This window comes from Leopardus geoffroyi, chromosome C2, assembly GCF_018350155.1.
Source record: "Leopardus geoffroyi isolate Oge1 chromosome C2, O.geoffroyi_Oge1_pat1.0, whole genome shotgun sequence".
In the NCBI taxonomy this organism is placed as follows: domain Eukaryota; kingdom Metazoa; phylum Chordata; class Mammalia; order Carnivora; family Felidae; genus Leopardus; species Leopardus geoffroyi.
In genome coordinates, this window is record NC_059333.1 from 72,893,956 (window position 1) to 72,912,540 (window position 18,585).

The following is an 18,585-nucleotide window of genomic DNA, read 5'->3' on the forward strand; positions in this document are numbered from 1 at the left end:
CCCACTCCTGTTACTTCTTAAAATCTTTTCGTAAATGCATTTGTTTGTTAGTTCAAAAAGGCACTACAAAATTATTTCCTTTTGTTCCCATCATGATTGTGCTTCTAACATTTTTAATACCTTCACAAGATTAAAACAATTGAGAAAAATAATAAAAGTGTGGTGGGCAGAACGAATAAGCTTCCGAAATGTGGATAATTTTGTTCTTTTTCCAATATTCTATGAATTAATTTGAGATAAAGAATTTCTGTAATTCATAAATCCCATCCATAGCTTTAATACCAGACAAATCTGTAGCTTTCTATTCCTTTTTTCATTTTTTGGAATACCACTTCTTCCACAAAGCTACAAATTAGAATCCATATTTCATTTTTCCTCAATCCCATCAATGTTTTCAAAACTCAGAAATCACATATAACCGTCCTCATTGCAGATAAAACAGCTAATGATATATAGTTTCTTCTTTTAATTTAGCCTGTGTATCTGCATTTAATATACTTTGTAGATTGAAGATTACAAGTTAATACCAACACTATACAGGACTTCCAAGTGTTTAAGTAGAATTCTACTTAAGACAAAAATCAGCAGAAATAATACAGAAATTCTACAAATTCACACACATTCTGTAGATTACCAGTTCTGTTAATCTTAGAATGGGTGTCACAAATAACTTCTTAGTTACATTTATCTCAGAGATTTCTTACTTAATAATCTACGTTTGGTTATTTCATACCTTTAGGACCTTTAATGAGCTTTATTTCCATTATTTTTTCTGATACTGGTTTCCGTCGTTTCACGTACAAGCGTACAATAGACCCTGCTTCTTTCAATGCTTCAACTGCTTTGCTATGTGTCACATCACGAACATCTACTTCATTCACTCGCAATATACAGTCATTGACCCTGAGAAAAAACCCAAAATATTAAAGATAAATAATATTAAAATATCAAATTTTAACTTCAATAATTTTTGTTATTTTAATTTTTAAGGTAAAGAGAATTATTTACTAGAGAAAAAAATATACAAATAAACTGCATGTTAGATTCCACTGTATCAAACACTCACATAAATACTTTCCAAGGGCCAACAAAAGAAACAGTGCAAATAAGAGATTATCACACAAAAATATTATAATGACAGCTGCAATCTGTGTGGTTCTTGTATGCTTATTAAGTGTAAAAATTAAGATACTTTACAAAAACAGCAAATATTTATTTAGAACTGAGCTGGTGCCAAGTACTTGTAGTGTTTTAACCCTTACTACAACCTGTAAGGTAGATACATATTTGTATCTCCACTTCACAGACAGAGAAACTGAGGCACAAAGAGTTTAAATAATTTTTCCAAGGTCACCTCGAAAATGACTGAGACAGCTGTGACTCAAAAGAAAACTGAGGTTCAGACTGAATAGTTTAAGATCAAAAAGACAGTGGTGGCAAAACTGAGATCAATTCACTGATTTATCAAAAAATAATTTTTGATTGCTTTGTCAACCTAGACACTGCATTTAAGAAAAAGTCATTTCTTGAAATTTATTGTGAAGCTAAAGACTATACCATTTAATTAAAAGGCTTCTCATATAAATAATTTATTTTAATTTGACACAGTAATATATTTCTTTAAAGTTTGATTTGTTTCTAATTCTAACTTTTCCCCCCAGCTCTGGTCTCAGTTTAAATTGTATAGCATTCCATTAGGGGAAAAAAAATCATCTGAAATTGGGCAGAGAAGGAGAACAAAACACAACTGAAATACTAAAATTGATCCTGATAATCTTCTATGTAATTAGCTTTCTTCAGAGTAAAGAAATTTTGTATGCAAAGACAGTGACAGGTTAGAGTTAGTATTAAAGGGATGTTCTTTAGTGAAACAAATGGGACATATTAATTTTCATAAAAGCACAAACAAAAGGCCAATAACAGAATTGGGAAATAAATGTTTATGTTTACATGAATGGTCAAATTATTAATTTTATATCTAACTAATTTCATTAATACATCACCTGTTGTATCCAGTGAGAAGTTAAGAAACAAGAGGTGCATAAGGTACCAACAGCCTTAAATGAATTTTTTTGTTTGTTTTTTGTTTTTTTTCTTGAAAGAAAGAAAGAGACAGAAAGAGAGCACGTATGTGCACATACACACACAGGAACGAATTTTAAGCAAGCTCCATGTATCGAGCCTGGGGCTCCATCTCACAACCCTGGGATTAGGACTTGAGCCTAAATCAAAAGTCACACACTCAACTGAGTCACCAAAGCACCCCCAAAAACAGATGTTTTTAACAGATCATATAAAATCCTTAGTCCTAAAACTTCAGACTGTCACCATACAAATAAAAACCAACAAACAAGGGAATACGAAAAGTGCCATAATCTATGGCCTAAGGAAATAACAAAATATGCTAAAGATATCTTCTACAATGGAACACTAAATTTAAACAAATTCAAACAAGCACCCTATATTACCCAATATTACTTTCATTCATTCAATTAAGAAAACATATTAAGATACTTAAAACTTGCATAATCTTTACTTTTTGTGGTATGGGATACAAACTCAGGTATATATCATCTCTTGTATCCTAACTAAGTTTATATACATATTTCCCACCAGAAAATAATGGAAAACAGTTTGTGAATGTATTTAAAAATACGAAGGGAATGGGGTGCCTCGATGGCTCAGTTGGTTAAGTGTCTAACTTCAGCTGAGGTCATGATCTCACGGTGTGTGGGTTTGAGCCCTGCGTTGGGCTCTGTGCTGACAGCTTGGAGGCTGGAGCCTGCTTCAGATTCTGTCTCCCTCTTTCTCTGCCCCTCCCCCACTTACACTCTGTCTCCCTCCCTCTCAAAAATAAACAAACATTAAAAAAGTAATAAAAAATAAAAATACAAAAGGAATTCTACAATTTCTATGAATTTGTTCACATTTAAAACCATCAAATTTATTATTCAAAGTGTTACAATATCAGAGAAACTAAATTCCTGAATGAAAAGAGGGAAACAATGGTTAGAGCATAATTATCTCATTCATTTGTTATTTGAGCATCTACTTATATTGGTTATTATGATACTGTTTATTTGTATTGATGCCTTGTTCAATTTGCTTTAAGAAAAATATACAAAGTATGTTCAGCATCACAACATAAAATGCAAAACATACCGTAATCTTCCATCTTGGGCAGCTGCTCCCCCTGCAATAATTTTGGTAATGAAAATACTTGAGTCATCTCCAATGTGTGGGTTGTCCGTACCTCCTGCAATGCTGAAACCAAGCCCTGAATTTCCCTGGGGATAAAGGAAAAAAAAAATTTGAGCCTGAATAAGAATTACCTTTATTGGTAGGTTCCTGTCATTATAGGACCTAGAAACTGTACCGACACAAGGAACACACATAAAAGTATATAGGCAGGAAATATGAAGATTCTAAATTAAGAAATATAAGTAAAACTCCTTTGTCTCTACGAAGAATTCAAAGGTAGGGGCACCTACGTGGCTCAGTCGGTTAAACATCCAACTTCAGCTCAGGTCATGATCTCACGGTTTGTGGGTTTGAGCCCCGTGTCGGGCTCTGTGCTGACAGCTCAGAGCCTGGAGCCTGCTTCGGATTCTGTGTCTCCCTCTCTCTGCCCCTCCCCTGCTCATGCTCTGTTTCTGTCTCTCAAAAAATAAACATTAAAAAAAAAAAAAAGAATTCAAAGGTATTACTTCTAAGTAGGTACTGAGTACTTTTGGAGTCTAGTCTATGGTTCTTTCTTTAAAAGTGTGGGCAATTTGTACTAGGATAAGTCACCCTTCTGCAGAGGTATTGCTATTAGGTCTCTTTCTTTTAGAATGTATCCACTCATGTTTGGTAAGGCAAATTTCTCTAAGAGTAAAAAACTGATGTGATCTTGCTGCTGCAATTATTTCTGGATAGGTAAAACTAACATTATTTCAGCTTTAAAAAAATGGGGCAGGGAATGGTGTTTTTCTTCTGCTAACCTTGCCATCAGCTTATTTTAAAATGACCAAACTGTATCTGCTAAGTCATCATCCTTGACATGTCCCACTCCCCCATCCCTGACATGTTTAGCCAAGACACACAAATAGCAAAAGATATTTTTTAATACTGAAAGCCCAACATGAGAAATCAAATGGGTGAGCTTTCCTGACAACAAAGTCAATTTTGCCAAAGCAGGGCTTTTTACTTGTTTTACATACTATATTTCTGAATAATTTCTTTGAAGAAAAGTTTCTACTGCTACCAAAAAGTCTTAAAGGACAATTGTTCTAAGCAGTGGTATTTAAAAAATGTTTTTTTGTTTTTGCTTTTTAATGTTCTAACTCTGGCTTTCAGGCAACTCAAACAGCAGATATATCTGAACTGATTACTTAACCGTTAATATTGAACAGCTTAAACATACCTTCTATTATGTGTCCTACAATTCTGTTTTAATTTTTTTTTCAGTGTAAACTCTTTTAAGAGTTGCTAGAATATCAATAATAGTATCAATAGGTTGTATGAGGTTACCAAGTCACCCAGGTAATCAAGTTCTTTTTTTTTAATTTGCTTTTTCAAAAACAGGTATAATTTACACATAACATTGTGTAAATTTAAGGTGTAAAATGTGTTGATCTGACATATTTATATACCGCAATATGATTATAACCATTGCTTTAACTAACATCTCTGTCATGCCACTTAACGGTCATTTCTTTCTGTAATAAGAACATTTACGGTCTAGTCTCTTAGCAATTTTTAAGTACGCAATACAGTCTTATTGACTATAATCACTATGCTGTGCATGAGATCTCCAGAACTTAATTCATCTTCTAGTTGCAAGTTTGTATCTTTTAATAACACCTCTCCAATTCCTGATACTCAAGTGTTTTAGTGAGTGAAAAAACAAAGTACAGTCTTAACTAAATTTAAAAGGCACGGGAAAGGATGGAAAATGAGTAAGATAAAAAAGTTAGAATTATATGTCAATTATATCTCAAGTAAGGTGGAAAAACACCAAATAAATACCATATTAAAATATGTATAATACATTAATACTATGCTTACTTGAGAGTTACTCATCCATCTTACTTGAACAGGTAATCCAAATTCAGGTAGTGGTACCTGTAATCTAGTACACATGTAAAAAGACCCTTTTAGGTCTATTTGCACTCAGAGTGTTTTCACTCTGGCTTGAAATAAGCAAATCTAATTATCTAGGATTTTAGTTTGAAATATACATACACTCAGCTACTTAGGAAATTTACTTTTGTAAAACACTTTATTTCCCCAAAATGCTGGTCAGACAAGGTGGTATTACCAAAATATAGCCATCAATTAACTGAAGATCTTCTTTTTTTTAATGTTTATCTTTGTGTGTGTGTGTGTGTGTGTGAGAGAGAGAGAGAGAGAGAGAGAGAGAGAGAGAAGAGAGGAAGTGTGCGCGTGAGAGAGACAACGCAAAACAGGGAAGGGGCAGAGAGAGAGGGAGACACAGAATCCGAAGCAGGTTCCAGGATCTGAGCTGTCAGCACAGAACCCGATGCAAGGCTCAAACTTACAAACTGCAAGATCACCTCGCATCCACTAAGTTGGACGCTTAACCGACTGAGCCACCCAGGCACCACTTGACTGCAGATACTGTTAAGGAGTAAATGTTTCAAGAAAATTTACACATCTAACTCATAACCTTAAGTTATTTTCTGACTGGGAGAGTTCATAAACTTTCGATAGGATCTTGTCCATTAGAACTATGGCTATTTTTTCTTTTTGCTAAAAAAGAAAACTGATAACAATAACCACATTACTAGGATGCTAAATACTTAAAATCAACAATGTTTTATATGAAAAATAAATAAATGTAAAATTTAGAAACAGAAACATCTGAGAAACTGTTAGACTACAGGAGCCTAAAGGAGACATGATAACTAAATGTAATGTGGTATTCTGGAAGGGATTCTGAATGAGAAAAACATAAAAACTAAGGAAATCCAAATATAGACTTTAGTTAATAATAATGCATCAATATGACTCATTACTTGAAGCAAATGTATTTTAGTAATGTAAGACATTAACAATAAGCAAAACTGAGGCCTGGATAAATGGAAACTCTTGGTATAACTTTTCTGTAAATCTAAAACTATTTTAAATAAAAAGCTTATTTTTTTAAAAAGAGGTTATTAAAAAAAGGCAACATGTTCTAAAAACACCATGGCTAATTTAATAATACGTGAATTTATAAAAGAAACTAATATTACACAGTTCTGTTTTTAAAAGATCTTTTCCTTTTAATTCTATATGAAAGAGCAGTATATTTAAAGAATTCCTTAAAGCAACAGATTTATGCATAAGAAACTTAAGATAATTAAGTTTTTACCCTTTCAAGTGTGATTTCTTCATATTCATAATCTGCATCAGTGCCATTAACCTAATGAGGAAAAAGAAGTAGCACAGAAATTTAGAGTATAAAATTGGAAATGTCAGGACATAATTTTTGCATGATTTATTAATGCAAACCTGTTAAATATGATAGTAATCAAATAATTTGGCTTTACTGTAATGATTTTAGGTAAAAATTTCAAAGACTGGAAGAGTACAAATGTGATTAATGAGTTGACATTTATGATATTATAACTTCAAATACTGAAAGGGTATGTACAGCTTTTAGTATTATGGAACTCCAACTCTTTTCACTGCCTTGATCCACACATCTAATCAGCTACTAATTCTTACTCATTCACTTCAATTTTTCTGAAAACAATCACCTCTTCATTGTCATCTCTACTACCTTGGTACAAGCCTTTGTTAATTTCTTCTGGATTACTGCCAGTGTAATCTACCCAATCTCTTGGATTAGTATTCTCCACTCCCCAAATCATTCTAATGTGTTTTACACAGATGGATCTTTTCGGAGCCCATGTCTAGTAACATACTCCCTCTAAAACTTTCAGAAACTCAAATACAAGGCTCTGTATGAAGTGACCCCAATCTATCATTTAGCTTCATTCCTAATATACATAACTCACCTCTTCATGAGCATTACATACCATCAAATTTGAAAAACTTATTACTCTTTCCTTTATATATCTTGCAAGTTACCACCTCTGCATCTGTTACTTTAGTGTTGTCACAAATTTCACTTACGTATTTCATGTCTAAATTTGATGTCCCATTCAAGCCCTTGTTTATATCTTTTTTTAATATTATTATTATTATTTTTGAGAGAGGGAGAGAGGAGAAGGAGAAGGAGAAGGAGAAGGAGAAGGAGAAGGAGAAGGAGAAGGAGAAGAAGAAGAAAGAACAAACAAGCAGGGGAGGGGCAGAGAGAGACAGAGGTAGACACAGAATCTGAAGCAGGCTCCAGGCTCTGAGCCGTCAGCACAGAGCCTGACACAGGGCTCGAACCCATGAAATGTGAGATCATGACCTGAGCCAAAGTTGGATGCTCAACTGACTGAGCCACCCAAGCGTTCTTGCTTACATCTTATAGACCAAGCACTTTATCTTATTCCTTCCAATTTATTCCCTACTCCCTCCAGGATGAATTTCCACAGAGAGAGGGTCACTGGTGAAGGGTGAATGGTCCTTGTAATCAGATTAATTTTGGTTCAAGCCTTGCTCTAACATTTCTGATGGGATGAGGCTGCGCAAAATACCCGAGCAAGTCAAATAGGGATTGTGATAAACTGCATTTCTCTAGATGCCTCCCATCCTCCATCCTCCATGCTCTTTTGCAACATGACTAAACCATCCTACCATCAAGAGATGTCATCTAGTTCTCCTTCCATTCAATCTAGGCAGTTCCTAGATGAGCTTTGTTATAAAGAATATGGCACAAATGATGCTGTGTAATATTTACCTTTGTCTTAGAATGCACTTGCTTAGAACTCAGGAGCTATTATGTGAGGAAGCTCAAATAGCATATGAAAAGATTCCAATGAAGGAGAATTGAGGCCCTTGGCCAAAAGCCCCAGCTGCACTCCTAACTAGTAACAAGCATCAACTGCCAGTCATGTGAATGAGACTATTTTGGATCTTCCAGCCTTTTCCAGTACCCCAACCAATATAAAGTGGAAGAACCTTCCAGTTAACCCAGAAATTCATAAGAAATAATGAATTATTTTTTAGCCACTAAGTTTCAGGGTGGTTTGTTAAACAGCAATAGAATAATGAAACAACAGAATAATGAAGTCTTTTGTAAACTACTTTGTTTTCTTCACCATACTGTAAGAAAGTAACACTTAATTCAGGTCCAGTTTAGGTCCTAGGAGTTTTTTTCTTGAGGGCTTTTGAAACTCATCTCTTCTACCTTTTTGGGTTCTCATGGCTATAATGGATTCAAGCCCAATTGCTACTGTTTCCTCTTTTTCTCACCTAAAGAGTTTTTCTTCTTGTTTTTGAGATTATGTTTATGAGATTATGTTATATGTTACACATATAATTTTTTTTTTAATCTCAGATTTTGTCGGAGTGCTGAAAATACTGCCTCCACCTTTGGCCCACCATCTTGTTCATGTTCACTTGATGACCTCTCAGTGTTGTGAGTTCTGGACCCTTTGGAAATTAAGATACATACCTTAGGAATGCCTGCCAAGGCCAGGATGAGGTTTGCTTTGGCCTCCCACGAATCTATTGAGATAATATAGTCTTTCCCCTCCCTGATGCACAGGTGGCACCACAAAATCTAATTAAAGTTTGTAGTCAATTAGGTGCATGTGAACCCTCCTCTGATCTCACTGCAATGCCCTTCTTTCTTTAAGCCATTTTTTAAAAAGTTTATTGATTTAAATAATCTCTACACCCAATGTGAGGCTTGAACTCACAACCTCGAGATCAAGAGTTGTATCCTCTTCCAACTGAGCCAGCCAGGTGCCCCACTACAATGCCCTTCTGCAAGTCCCACTGCTCTATAAAATCTATGAACTAAGGTCCAGACGTTGCAGAGAATAGCCATGCAGCTGCCATAGGCTGTTGACCACCCGACAGCCATGCAAATAAAAAACTGTGTAAAGTCTAAGGAGTGGTGTGCTTCATTTTTTGGTCTCAAAGTGCCTTCTCAGTTTAGGGGATAGTTTACTGGCCTCCCACTCCCACCTCCTAACAGATTTCTAGGCATCTAGAATGCAGGAGGCTTATACATATACATATACATATACACATCCTACCAACTTGACTAGAAGTTCATTCTATCTATCTATCTTAGAGAGAGAGAAAGCATGAGGGAGGGGGCAGAGACAGAGGGAGACAGAAAATCTTAAGCAGGCACCATGCTCAGTGTGCAGCCTGACGCTCAACCAACAGAGCCACCCAGGTGCTCCGGAAGTCCTTTTTTATGAGTAAAAAACAAGCAAACAAAAAAAACTCGTATTTGCAGCTACACCATTTTTCTTACTCTAGAGGTTATCTGTATAGTCTTTATTTTCTTGCTAAAAGTCTCAGTCTTTATCAAAGAGGCTTTAATATTACTGATTAATCTATCACATTCTATGCTATTACTTTTTTTTTTAATCAATTCTTTATTCTTTCTTTAAAGCTTCTTGAGCTGAACGCCTATTTCATTTATGCTGATTACTCTTCTATTTTTAGTATTTATTTTAGAGAGAGAGAGAGTGCAAGCAGGGGAGGAACAGAGAGAGGGAGACACAGAATCCAAAGCAGGCACCAGGCTCTGAGCTGTCAGCACAGAGCCCGACACGGGGCTCAAAACCACCAACCATGAGATCATGACCTGAGCCGAAGTCAGCTGCTCAACTGACTGAGCCATCCAGGTGCCCCAACTCATCCATTAAAGGTAATACATTTTCCTCAGCATATGGCTTTGGCCAAATCCCAGCACTGCTACACTGAGCTCTATTTTTGTTCATTTATTTCTAAACACTCTGAAATTTTATTCTGGAAAACATTTCAACATAAGTGTGCTTATATGGCCCTTTTGATGTCAGTAAGTAAAATTCCTATATTGTGACCTTATGATTTCTGCTTTAAGAAATTTGATATTTTTACCATTAAGCCTTCTCAAAAGGTAAACATATGGTAAATGTACTTCGTGCTTAATTTAATGCTAAGTCATTGATATCTAGTGAGGATTCTAGCTAGATAAGAGTGATCATAAAAAGGTGAAAAGTGACTAGACAATATGGACCCCAAATGACTTTATTTCTAAAGCCTCAATAACTTAAAACTGCTATTTCATATATAGAGACAATTCGATACAACATTACACATATTCAAACTGGGCTTCAAAATTCCGAGTACATTACCAAAGCCAAAAATTACTTTGTAAGTACCACCTCATTGACAATAAAAGTAAAAAAAGCAATGGTGGTCTAATATTTTCAATAGCAATATGTTTTCCAGCAAAACTACAAAATGGTTGGTTTGCTTAGCCTTCTTTTTTGTAATTTTACAAAAGGTAAAATTTCCTCTTTTCCAGTAGGAAAGAAATGCTTGCCTAATATTTATATTATTATATAAGGTTTATTACTCTCAATTAACAGGATAGGGTGAGAGGTAACATGGGAACAAAATGAGAGAGATCAATCTTCAGGCAAAGTAAATATATTATTAACAAAATAGTTTTTTTCTTCTTTAAAAATATAAGAGTAGACTTAGAATAGTTCCTGAGAACTGTCATTGCTAATATTTTCTAGGTTTTGAATTTATTCTTATCAACAAAATAGGCTTCTGTAGGTGGTCAAAGCTGGAGCAGAAACTAGAAGTCGACCGGGGTCTGACTGTGAAAGGTCTTGAATGCTGTACTAAGCAATGAGAAATATTCTTTCAAGTTTCTGAGCATCAAGTAGGTTTAACAGATTTTCCAGAAAAGGAAATATAGTAGTATAAAATAAAAATGGAGAGCAAATGGAGAAAAGTAAACTGGTGAACAAATTATGGCAGCAGTCTGGTTGGAAGGCACAAATAGCAAAGACATTTAAGAACAGCTGGTAAATTCATAAATATTAAAAAAAAAATTCTAACATATATGCAAAAAAAAAAAAAAAACCCCTACAGAGCTGTAATCAAGAGCAACTAATCTAAAAAACACCTGGCCACAAAAGAAAAATAAGATTATACAACATATATCAAAGGCAAATTGTATTCCATTGATCTATCTGGTTTTGGACCAGAACAATGCTGCTTTAATTCATGGTGTTTTATAATGTTTTATTATTTGGTAGGGAAATCTCTCACAGTTACTTTTATTTTAAATTTTACTTGGCTATTTTTGAGTTTTTACTTTTCTATACATCAGCACTGTCCAGTTTCTGTGATAAAATATTTTATAATCTGCCTTGTCCAATACAGTAGTTACTACACACATATAGTTACTAAGAACTTAAAATGTGGTTAGTGCAACAGAGAAACTAAATTTTAAAGTTCTTCCTTTCTTTTTCTCTCACCCCTTCTCCCTTCCTTTCCCACCTCCTTCCCCGCACCCGAACACACTCTCATTTTGGGAACTATTACTGGTACTATATCAAATTTACAGATTCATCTGGGGAAAATGATGATCTCTGTGTTATCTTCCTGCTCAGCAATAAGAGCTATTCTCTGTTTACCTAGGTATTCTTTTATGCCATCAGCAAAGTTTTATAGTTTTCTTACTACAAGCTCTATAATTTCCTGTTAAGCTGATTGTTAGGTATTTCATATTTTATTGACAGAGTTAATGGACTTATTTCCAACTAGTTACTGCTAGTATATTGGAATAGCACTTATTATTAAGTTGTATAATTTTTTTCTTTTTAATATAATTTGCTTTAATTATGGGTACATATATGCCATAAAGAGGCAGAGGAAAAATTGTAACATAGATATCCTCAGTCCCTTACAGACCCAAAGATTTTAATTTTCTCATCAGCCTACACCGATATATCCAAACAGGACAGACAAATCCTGTTACATAGTCAGTATAAGAGTTCTCCAAAGGAAGATTTAAAAGGAGGCTTAATTTACTAATTCCTTGTTGTGTAGGTTCAACTCAGTAATTCCTTTCTAACTATAAGATACTGAAAGTCAAGATTTTATCTATCAGTATTCATGTGACTCATAGTTCCTATTAATATGTAATTTCAATTAAAAACTTCAAAGTCTAAACTATTACAAGGTAAGAATCTAAAAATAAGAATGTATTGGGAAGAAGAAAATGTTCTTCCTAATGAAGAATTAACATAACTAAATACAAAGTATTAACCCCAAAAGAATTTACATTAAGATTTTACTAAATAATGAAGAGCAGCATTTAGGCTGATTTAAAAATATTACAGTTATCAATTACACAATATATATCGAAAAAGTGAAGCTTTTAGTATGTAAGAAAACTACCAAAGTCCAATCAAATGAATTTTTGTAACCTTCACTATTTGTGGTATGTCTTAAGGAAAAAAAAGACAAACAGATGGAAATTATTTCAACAAATTACTTCATTTCCATCTTATTACTGAAATCAGTAAGAACTGAGAATTTTTGTCCTTAACTTTGCCTTCCCCTAACATGTTTTTACTATTTAAAAAAGAATAGGAAGCACAGAGACAGAATCAACCCCAATGCCAATAAAATTATATCAATTAATACTGAAAATCGAGTATAATACAGCATACTTAATGGTAAAAGACTGAAAGCTTTCTCCCAAGGATCAGGAATAAGACAAGGATATTTGCTCTTGCCACTTCTATTAAACACTGAAATAATGGAGGTTCTAGCCAAGGCAATTAGGCTAAATAAATAAATAAATACATACATACATTCTGATTGTAAAGGATGAAGTAAAACTATCTCAATTTGCAGATGACATGATCTTATATAAAAAATCCAAATGAATCTACACACTAAAAAACTAATGAATGAGTTCAGTAAGGTTGCAGGATATAAGATCAAAATCTATTATGTTTCTAAATGAATTCCTAAAATTCCATTATAGTCTAATACACTAGCAATGAAAAATCCATAAATGAAATTAAGAAAAACAATTCCATTTATAATAGCATTAAAAGAGAAAAATACTCAGGAATAAATATTAAACAAAAGAAGTGTAGGACTCGTACAGTGAAAATTAAAACATTTCGAGAACAATTAAAGTTGTAAACAAATGGAAAGCCATTCTGTGTTCACAGATTAGAAGATATAATATTGATAAGATGGCAATACTGCCCCCATTTACCTACAGTCAAACCAATCCCTACCAAAATCCTAGTTGCCCTTTTGTTGCGTGTAGAAATTGACAAGCTGATCCTAAAATTTATACAGAAATGGAAAGAACCCAGAGTAGCCAAAACAAGCTTAAAAAGTTGAAGGACTTATACCTTCTGACTTCCAATCTTATTACAAAGCTACAGTAATCAGGACTATGTGGTATTGGCATAAGGATACACATAAAGATCAATAGTAGAGAATTAAGAATCCAGAATAAACCCATATATTAATAACTGATTTCCTACAAGGGTGCCAAGACCATTCAATGTAGAAAGAACAGGCTTTTCAACAAATGGTGATGGTACAATTGGACACCCACATGCAAAAGAATGAGGCTGTACTCTTACCTCCACAATATATAAAAGTAATTCAAAATGGATCAAAGATCTAGATGTAAGAGCTAAAACTATGAAACTCTTAGAGGAAAACCTAAGTGTCCTCATCATTTTGGATTAGGCAGTGTTTTAAAATACAGACTGCAATCAACTATAGTCCAAAAACAGGGAAAAAAGGACTTACAGTCTATAAATTATGTACCATTTGATTAAAAAAAAAAAAGCACAGGAACTACTACTTAAACATCTCTGAAGACATTTTCCTTTGGAGTAAAAAAATGTTAGATTAGATTCTGCTGTTCTGGTTATTTATCTTTAAGGGCTTTTTAACAAAGTAAGTTTACAGAGAAGCACTAATCAATTTAATACAAAGTTATAACTATTTTAACATGTAAACATATACATATATGCCTGGGTACTAAAAATCTAGTCACTCAAATAGATTTCTAAAATGACTCTGAATATATGGCACTGTTTAAGTGACTACTAGTCAGAGATAGCCTCTAGTGAAAATTAGTCATTAAAAAAATAAACCCTAAATTTCTATTTCAACATTTCTGCTTTGCATAAGTATGGGGTAAAAAACCAAAGGAGGACAGTATTGCTTCATTGACTTTAACAACTACAGCTTAGTGACAGAACATCACAAGTCCAATGTATTAAAGAAAATGAAGATGTTACCTTTGTATATGTATCAAAAACTGAACAGGTAAAGCAGAATTATTTAAATGTGTGGAGGAAATTGAACTTACATAACTCGATGTTTCCAAGCTATCTGTGTTGACCAGTACTGGAGGAGGGTTTGCCTTAAAGAAAGAATTGTAAATGTGTTAGCTTAACAAGAAAATTGACACATTAATTACTAATGTCCATAAATGTTAGAAGCATATGAAAGATTTGCTATTTCTTAAATTTTAATTTTATATGAGCTTTTCATGTTAATCAATGAGCCAGTTTCCAGCACCAGAAGATGAAAAGAATTAAGTATAAACAGTTAAATTTGATTTGCTTTTGAGAAATAAATTATTTCTGCTAAAACAGACATAATTTTCTTAAGATCTGTGAGAAAGTTAACCAGCCTTCTAAAAAAACCCACAAATATTCTTTGTATAAGAATTCTTCCTTGGTAATGCAAGCTGGTGTAGCCACTCTGGAAAACAGTATGGAGGTTCCTCAAAAAACTAAAAATTGAACTACCCTACGACCCAGCAATTGCACTACTAGGCATTTATCCATGGGATACAGGTGTGCTTTTTCGAAGGGACACACGCACCCCCATGTTTATAGCAGCACTATCAACAATAGCTAAAGTATGGAAAGAGCCCAAATGTCCATCAATGGATGAATGGATAAAGAAGATGTGGTGTGTGTGTGTGTGTATGTATATGTGTGTGTATATATATATATATATATATCTAAAATAATAATCTTATACCTAATACACACACACACACACACACACACACACTGGAGTATTACTTGGCAATCAAAAAGAATGAAATCTTGCCATTTGCAACTACGTGGATGGAACTGGAGGGTATTATGCTAAGTGAAATTAGTCAGAGAAAGACAAAAATCTTATGACTTCACTCATATGAGGACCTTAAGAGACAAAACAGATGAACATAAGAGAAGGGAAACAAAAATAATATAAAAACAGGAAGGGGGATAAAACAGAAGAGACTCATAAATACGGAGAACAAACAGAGGGATACAGGAGGAGATGTGGGAGGGGGGGATGGGCTAAATGGGTAAGGGGCACTAAGGAATCTACTCCTGAAATCATTGTTGCACTATATGCTAATTTGGATGTAAATTTAAAAATAAATAAATAAATAATTCATTAAATAAAATTTAAAAATAAAATATCCACCATATGCTAACTTGGATATAAATTAAAATTTTTTTTAATTAAAAAAAATATTTAAAAAATATAATAAGCGTTTAGTTACATTTTACTTGTTCTTTACACTTAAACTTAAGGGTTCTACTATCATATCACAGTTCCCAGAAAATATGACATATAACATTGCTGCTTTAATGAAGTTAATAATTTCTTAGGCTTAAAACTTGGCTATTTGAAATAATCTTCTCTGTCATTTGAAAAGTGTACACCCTCTCTTTATTTCTCAAAAATGCTGCCAGTTTGTCCCTTCCTATCTAAACTTTCTAATAAACTTTCTAATAAAATTATTTTAATAAAGTTATTTATTGCCATAGAAAGAGAAAAAAAAAAGAACTCTTCCTGAGTTGTCAGAAATCATTAGTTTTTCTATTCCCAAGGATACCACAAAGATTCCAATCTTTTATCACGCAGAAAAAAAAATCTCTATTTTCAGTTGTAATTATCGCTTTCCACCCGTTATTCTAGACAACTCACCGAATAACAATGGTCAAAAATTCAAGAGCAAAACAAACAAAAAAAAACAAGTAGAATAACATATCTCTAATGTATGGATTAAAAAAGGCATGGTTTTCTGGGTAAGCTGGAAAGTAATTATTATGTAGATGAAATAAAATTTAAAGAATAAAATGCAATAAACACCAAATGAAAAACATATCCAGACATACATACCAGAAACGTATGTGATCCCCCCTCAAAATTATCTTTCTTCTATATGAGTATAAATGTACCATATCAAATGACATTTACATACATTCAAAAAGACAACTATCCTTTAAACAAATTTTAGGATATGTTTATAAACATTAATAGTTCTGCTATCCCAGTTAACTAAAGAATTATACATAAAACCTATATGAAAGAAACATTATACACAAAATAACCATCTTCTTCCAAGTATATGGGCATTTCTAAGAGGTAAGTGTTCAGAGTTCAAATGTTTTAGGCCATTTTCAGCAAAGTACTACATCTGGATGATAATGCGATAAAATGCTTAAAGACAACACAGTTGCATGGTTAAACAACCATATAATATGCAACTGGGCTACATGAAGCAGATTAAAAATGAGAATATTTTATTATATATAAAATTATATATTATAAAAATATTATATATAAAAATTAAATATACTTTACATGCAGTTCTACCTTTGAAGGTAATAATCTATTTTCAGATGATTTAGTGAAAACCAAATCTATGAAGTACAAATACTAGTTATATAAGATTATTAGGTAAAACTAGTCAACTTACAGACATTTGAGATTTTATGAGTATCTGAAATTATTCATCTCCCAGTGACCCATTGAGATTCCTCAAATTCATATTTCACTTCATTAAAAAAATTAAGGGCACAACTTTACCTTATTTTGCTCAAGCAATTACAGAGGATAGCAAGAAAGAAAAGGGTACACAAAAAAAAAGTCACAAAAGAAGTTACATTCTTCAAAAATTAAGGCAACAAAGCCTTTTGGTTCCCTCTGCCCATTTATTAACAAACATACAATGAAAAAAGTCTGTTATCATCATCATTGCATAGAAGTTATCTTCTGATTCTAGTCATATAAAAAGTCTATCTGATATTGAATGATACAATGCGTTAAATATACTTCAAATAAAATAATGACAATGAGAGGTCAGGAATGAGAGGGATTATGGATCATATGAGTGCACATGAGTTGATGATTGCTGGAGTTTAGTGATGAGTATACATGGGAATTCACCGTATTACTACTGCCTCTACATGTAAGGACTTTTGAAATTTCTTTATATTTCATTACATTTCTTTACATTTCATTTACATTTTCTACATGTTGAAATTTTTCATAGTAAAAAGTAAAGCAAAAAAATTATATTGAGACAACTATTCAGTTTGTGGGATGTGAATAACTAAGACAGTTGTGAAATACTATAGGTTAGAGTTGCTATTAAGATATTAGCATTCACATCATAAAGCTGATTTCAACTTTAAAGTTCAGTTCAAAATAAAAAATATAGATGAGTGGAAAAATCTGTAATTTTGACTTAAAGAACATAGTAATATATAATAAAGTTATTTTTATATGTATCTTATAATTAACGTGGGAATGATCATATTTGAAGGGAAATGATGCTAATAACATGAAACTGGACAAAAACCAGGAATGTTCACATTGAGGATTAGGCAAGAATTTCAACCAAAAGTACTATCAGGATAAGAAAACCTAGCCATTTAAAAAGATCATAAAAGATGGTCTCAAACAGAGCCTATAATAAATGAAGCACAAGAGGCATGATCTGACTGTCTCAAGTTTAACTGCCTAAAATAAAGAAAAAATATTTAAGACTGTGTTAGAAGGTAGAGAATTAAAACATTTAATTTGGAATACACTATACTTAATCACTTGAGATTTTCTACTTAATCACTTGAGATTTTCTAAATTCTTGTATCACAAAATACAGAAATAGTATCTGACAAAGTAATCCTCCAAAGCTCTCAAGGAGGTAGGAATGAAAATTAAACGGGTAGCACAATTTTAATGTGTTTGAAGCGTATGATAAACAATGCAGAAAGGCACAATACCCTAGCAACAAAAAGCTAAAGAACAGGCTACTTCAGAAGGGCGAGATGCAGAAAAACTTGGCCACAGAAAGTACATACTTTCAAACAGCTGAGGTAGAAAGAACACTAAAATCAGAAACGGTAGCAAATCTGGTTAGCTTAAGACCTTGGGATCTGTAAACGGGATAGTGGGTAGCAGAAGAGGTGACATGAAATTATCAGCTCTGCTTAGGAGTCAAACAAAAAAACTTAAGAAGAATCTATTTGAAAATTATTTCAAATGAAGAAAAACTCTTCCCTGCACCTCACTTCAAATGACATCAAAAGACTTGGTTCTAATGATATTTCTATCTCACTCTACTATTCAGTAACTCTGACTGTATAGGTAAGTCATAAGTGTTCTTGAAACTCATTTTCTCCATCTATAAAGGGACAGCAACACATGCCTTTACCCAAGAGGACTGTGTGAGGATTCAGCAAATAGTAAAGGAAAATTTGTTGTCAACCATAGAAACCAACATATACCATTGTATATAGTATATATAACAACATATACCATTGTGTATGTTTCAACTAGGACAATAATGAAGTCCTACAATTCACTTAGAGATTTACTAAAGGGGGAAGGGATATT

At 33.2% G+C, this 18,585-nt stretch overlaps 1 protein-coding gene across 33 annotated transcripts in view; it reads right to left on the minus strand.

Moving 5' to 3' along the window:
- The window catches only part of DLG1 (discs large MAGUK scaffold protein 1), a 276,519-nt gene that overhangs the window by 99,044 nt on the left and 158,890 nt on the right, over window positions 1-18,585 (minus strand). For 26 of the 33 annotated variants that reach the window (XM_045502494.1, XM_045502504.1, XM_045502493.1 and 23 more), the window contains 4 exons: window positions 14,261-14,314; window positions 6,359-6,409; window positions 3,163-3,287; window positions 734-903 (listed from right to left, as the gene is read on the minus strand). In XM_045502494.1, the coding sequence (XP_045358450.1) occupies window positions 734-903; window positions 3,163-3,287; window positions 6,359-6,409; window positions 14,261-14,314 (400 nt within the window). The remainder of the gene's footprint in view (window positions 1-733; window positions 904-3,162; window positions 3,288-6,358; window positions 6,410-14,260; window positions 14,315-18,585) is intronic. The other 7 variants (XM_045502516.1, XM_045502514.1, XM_045502512.1 and 4 more) reach the window with 1 other exon arrangement.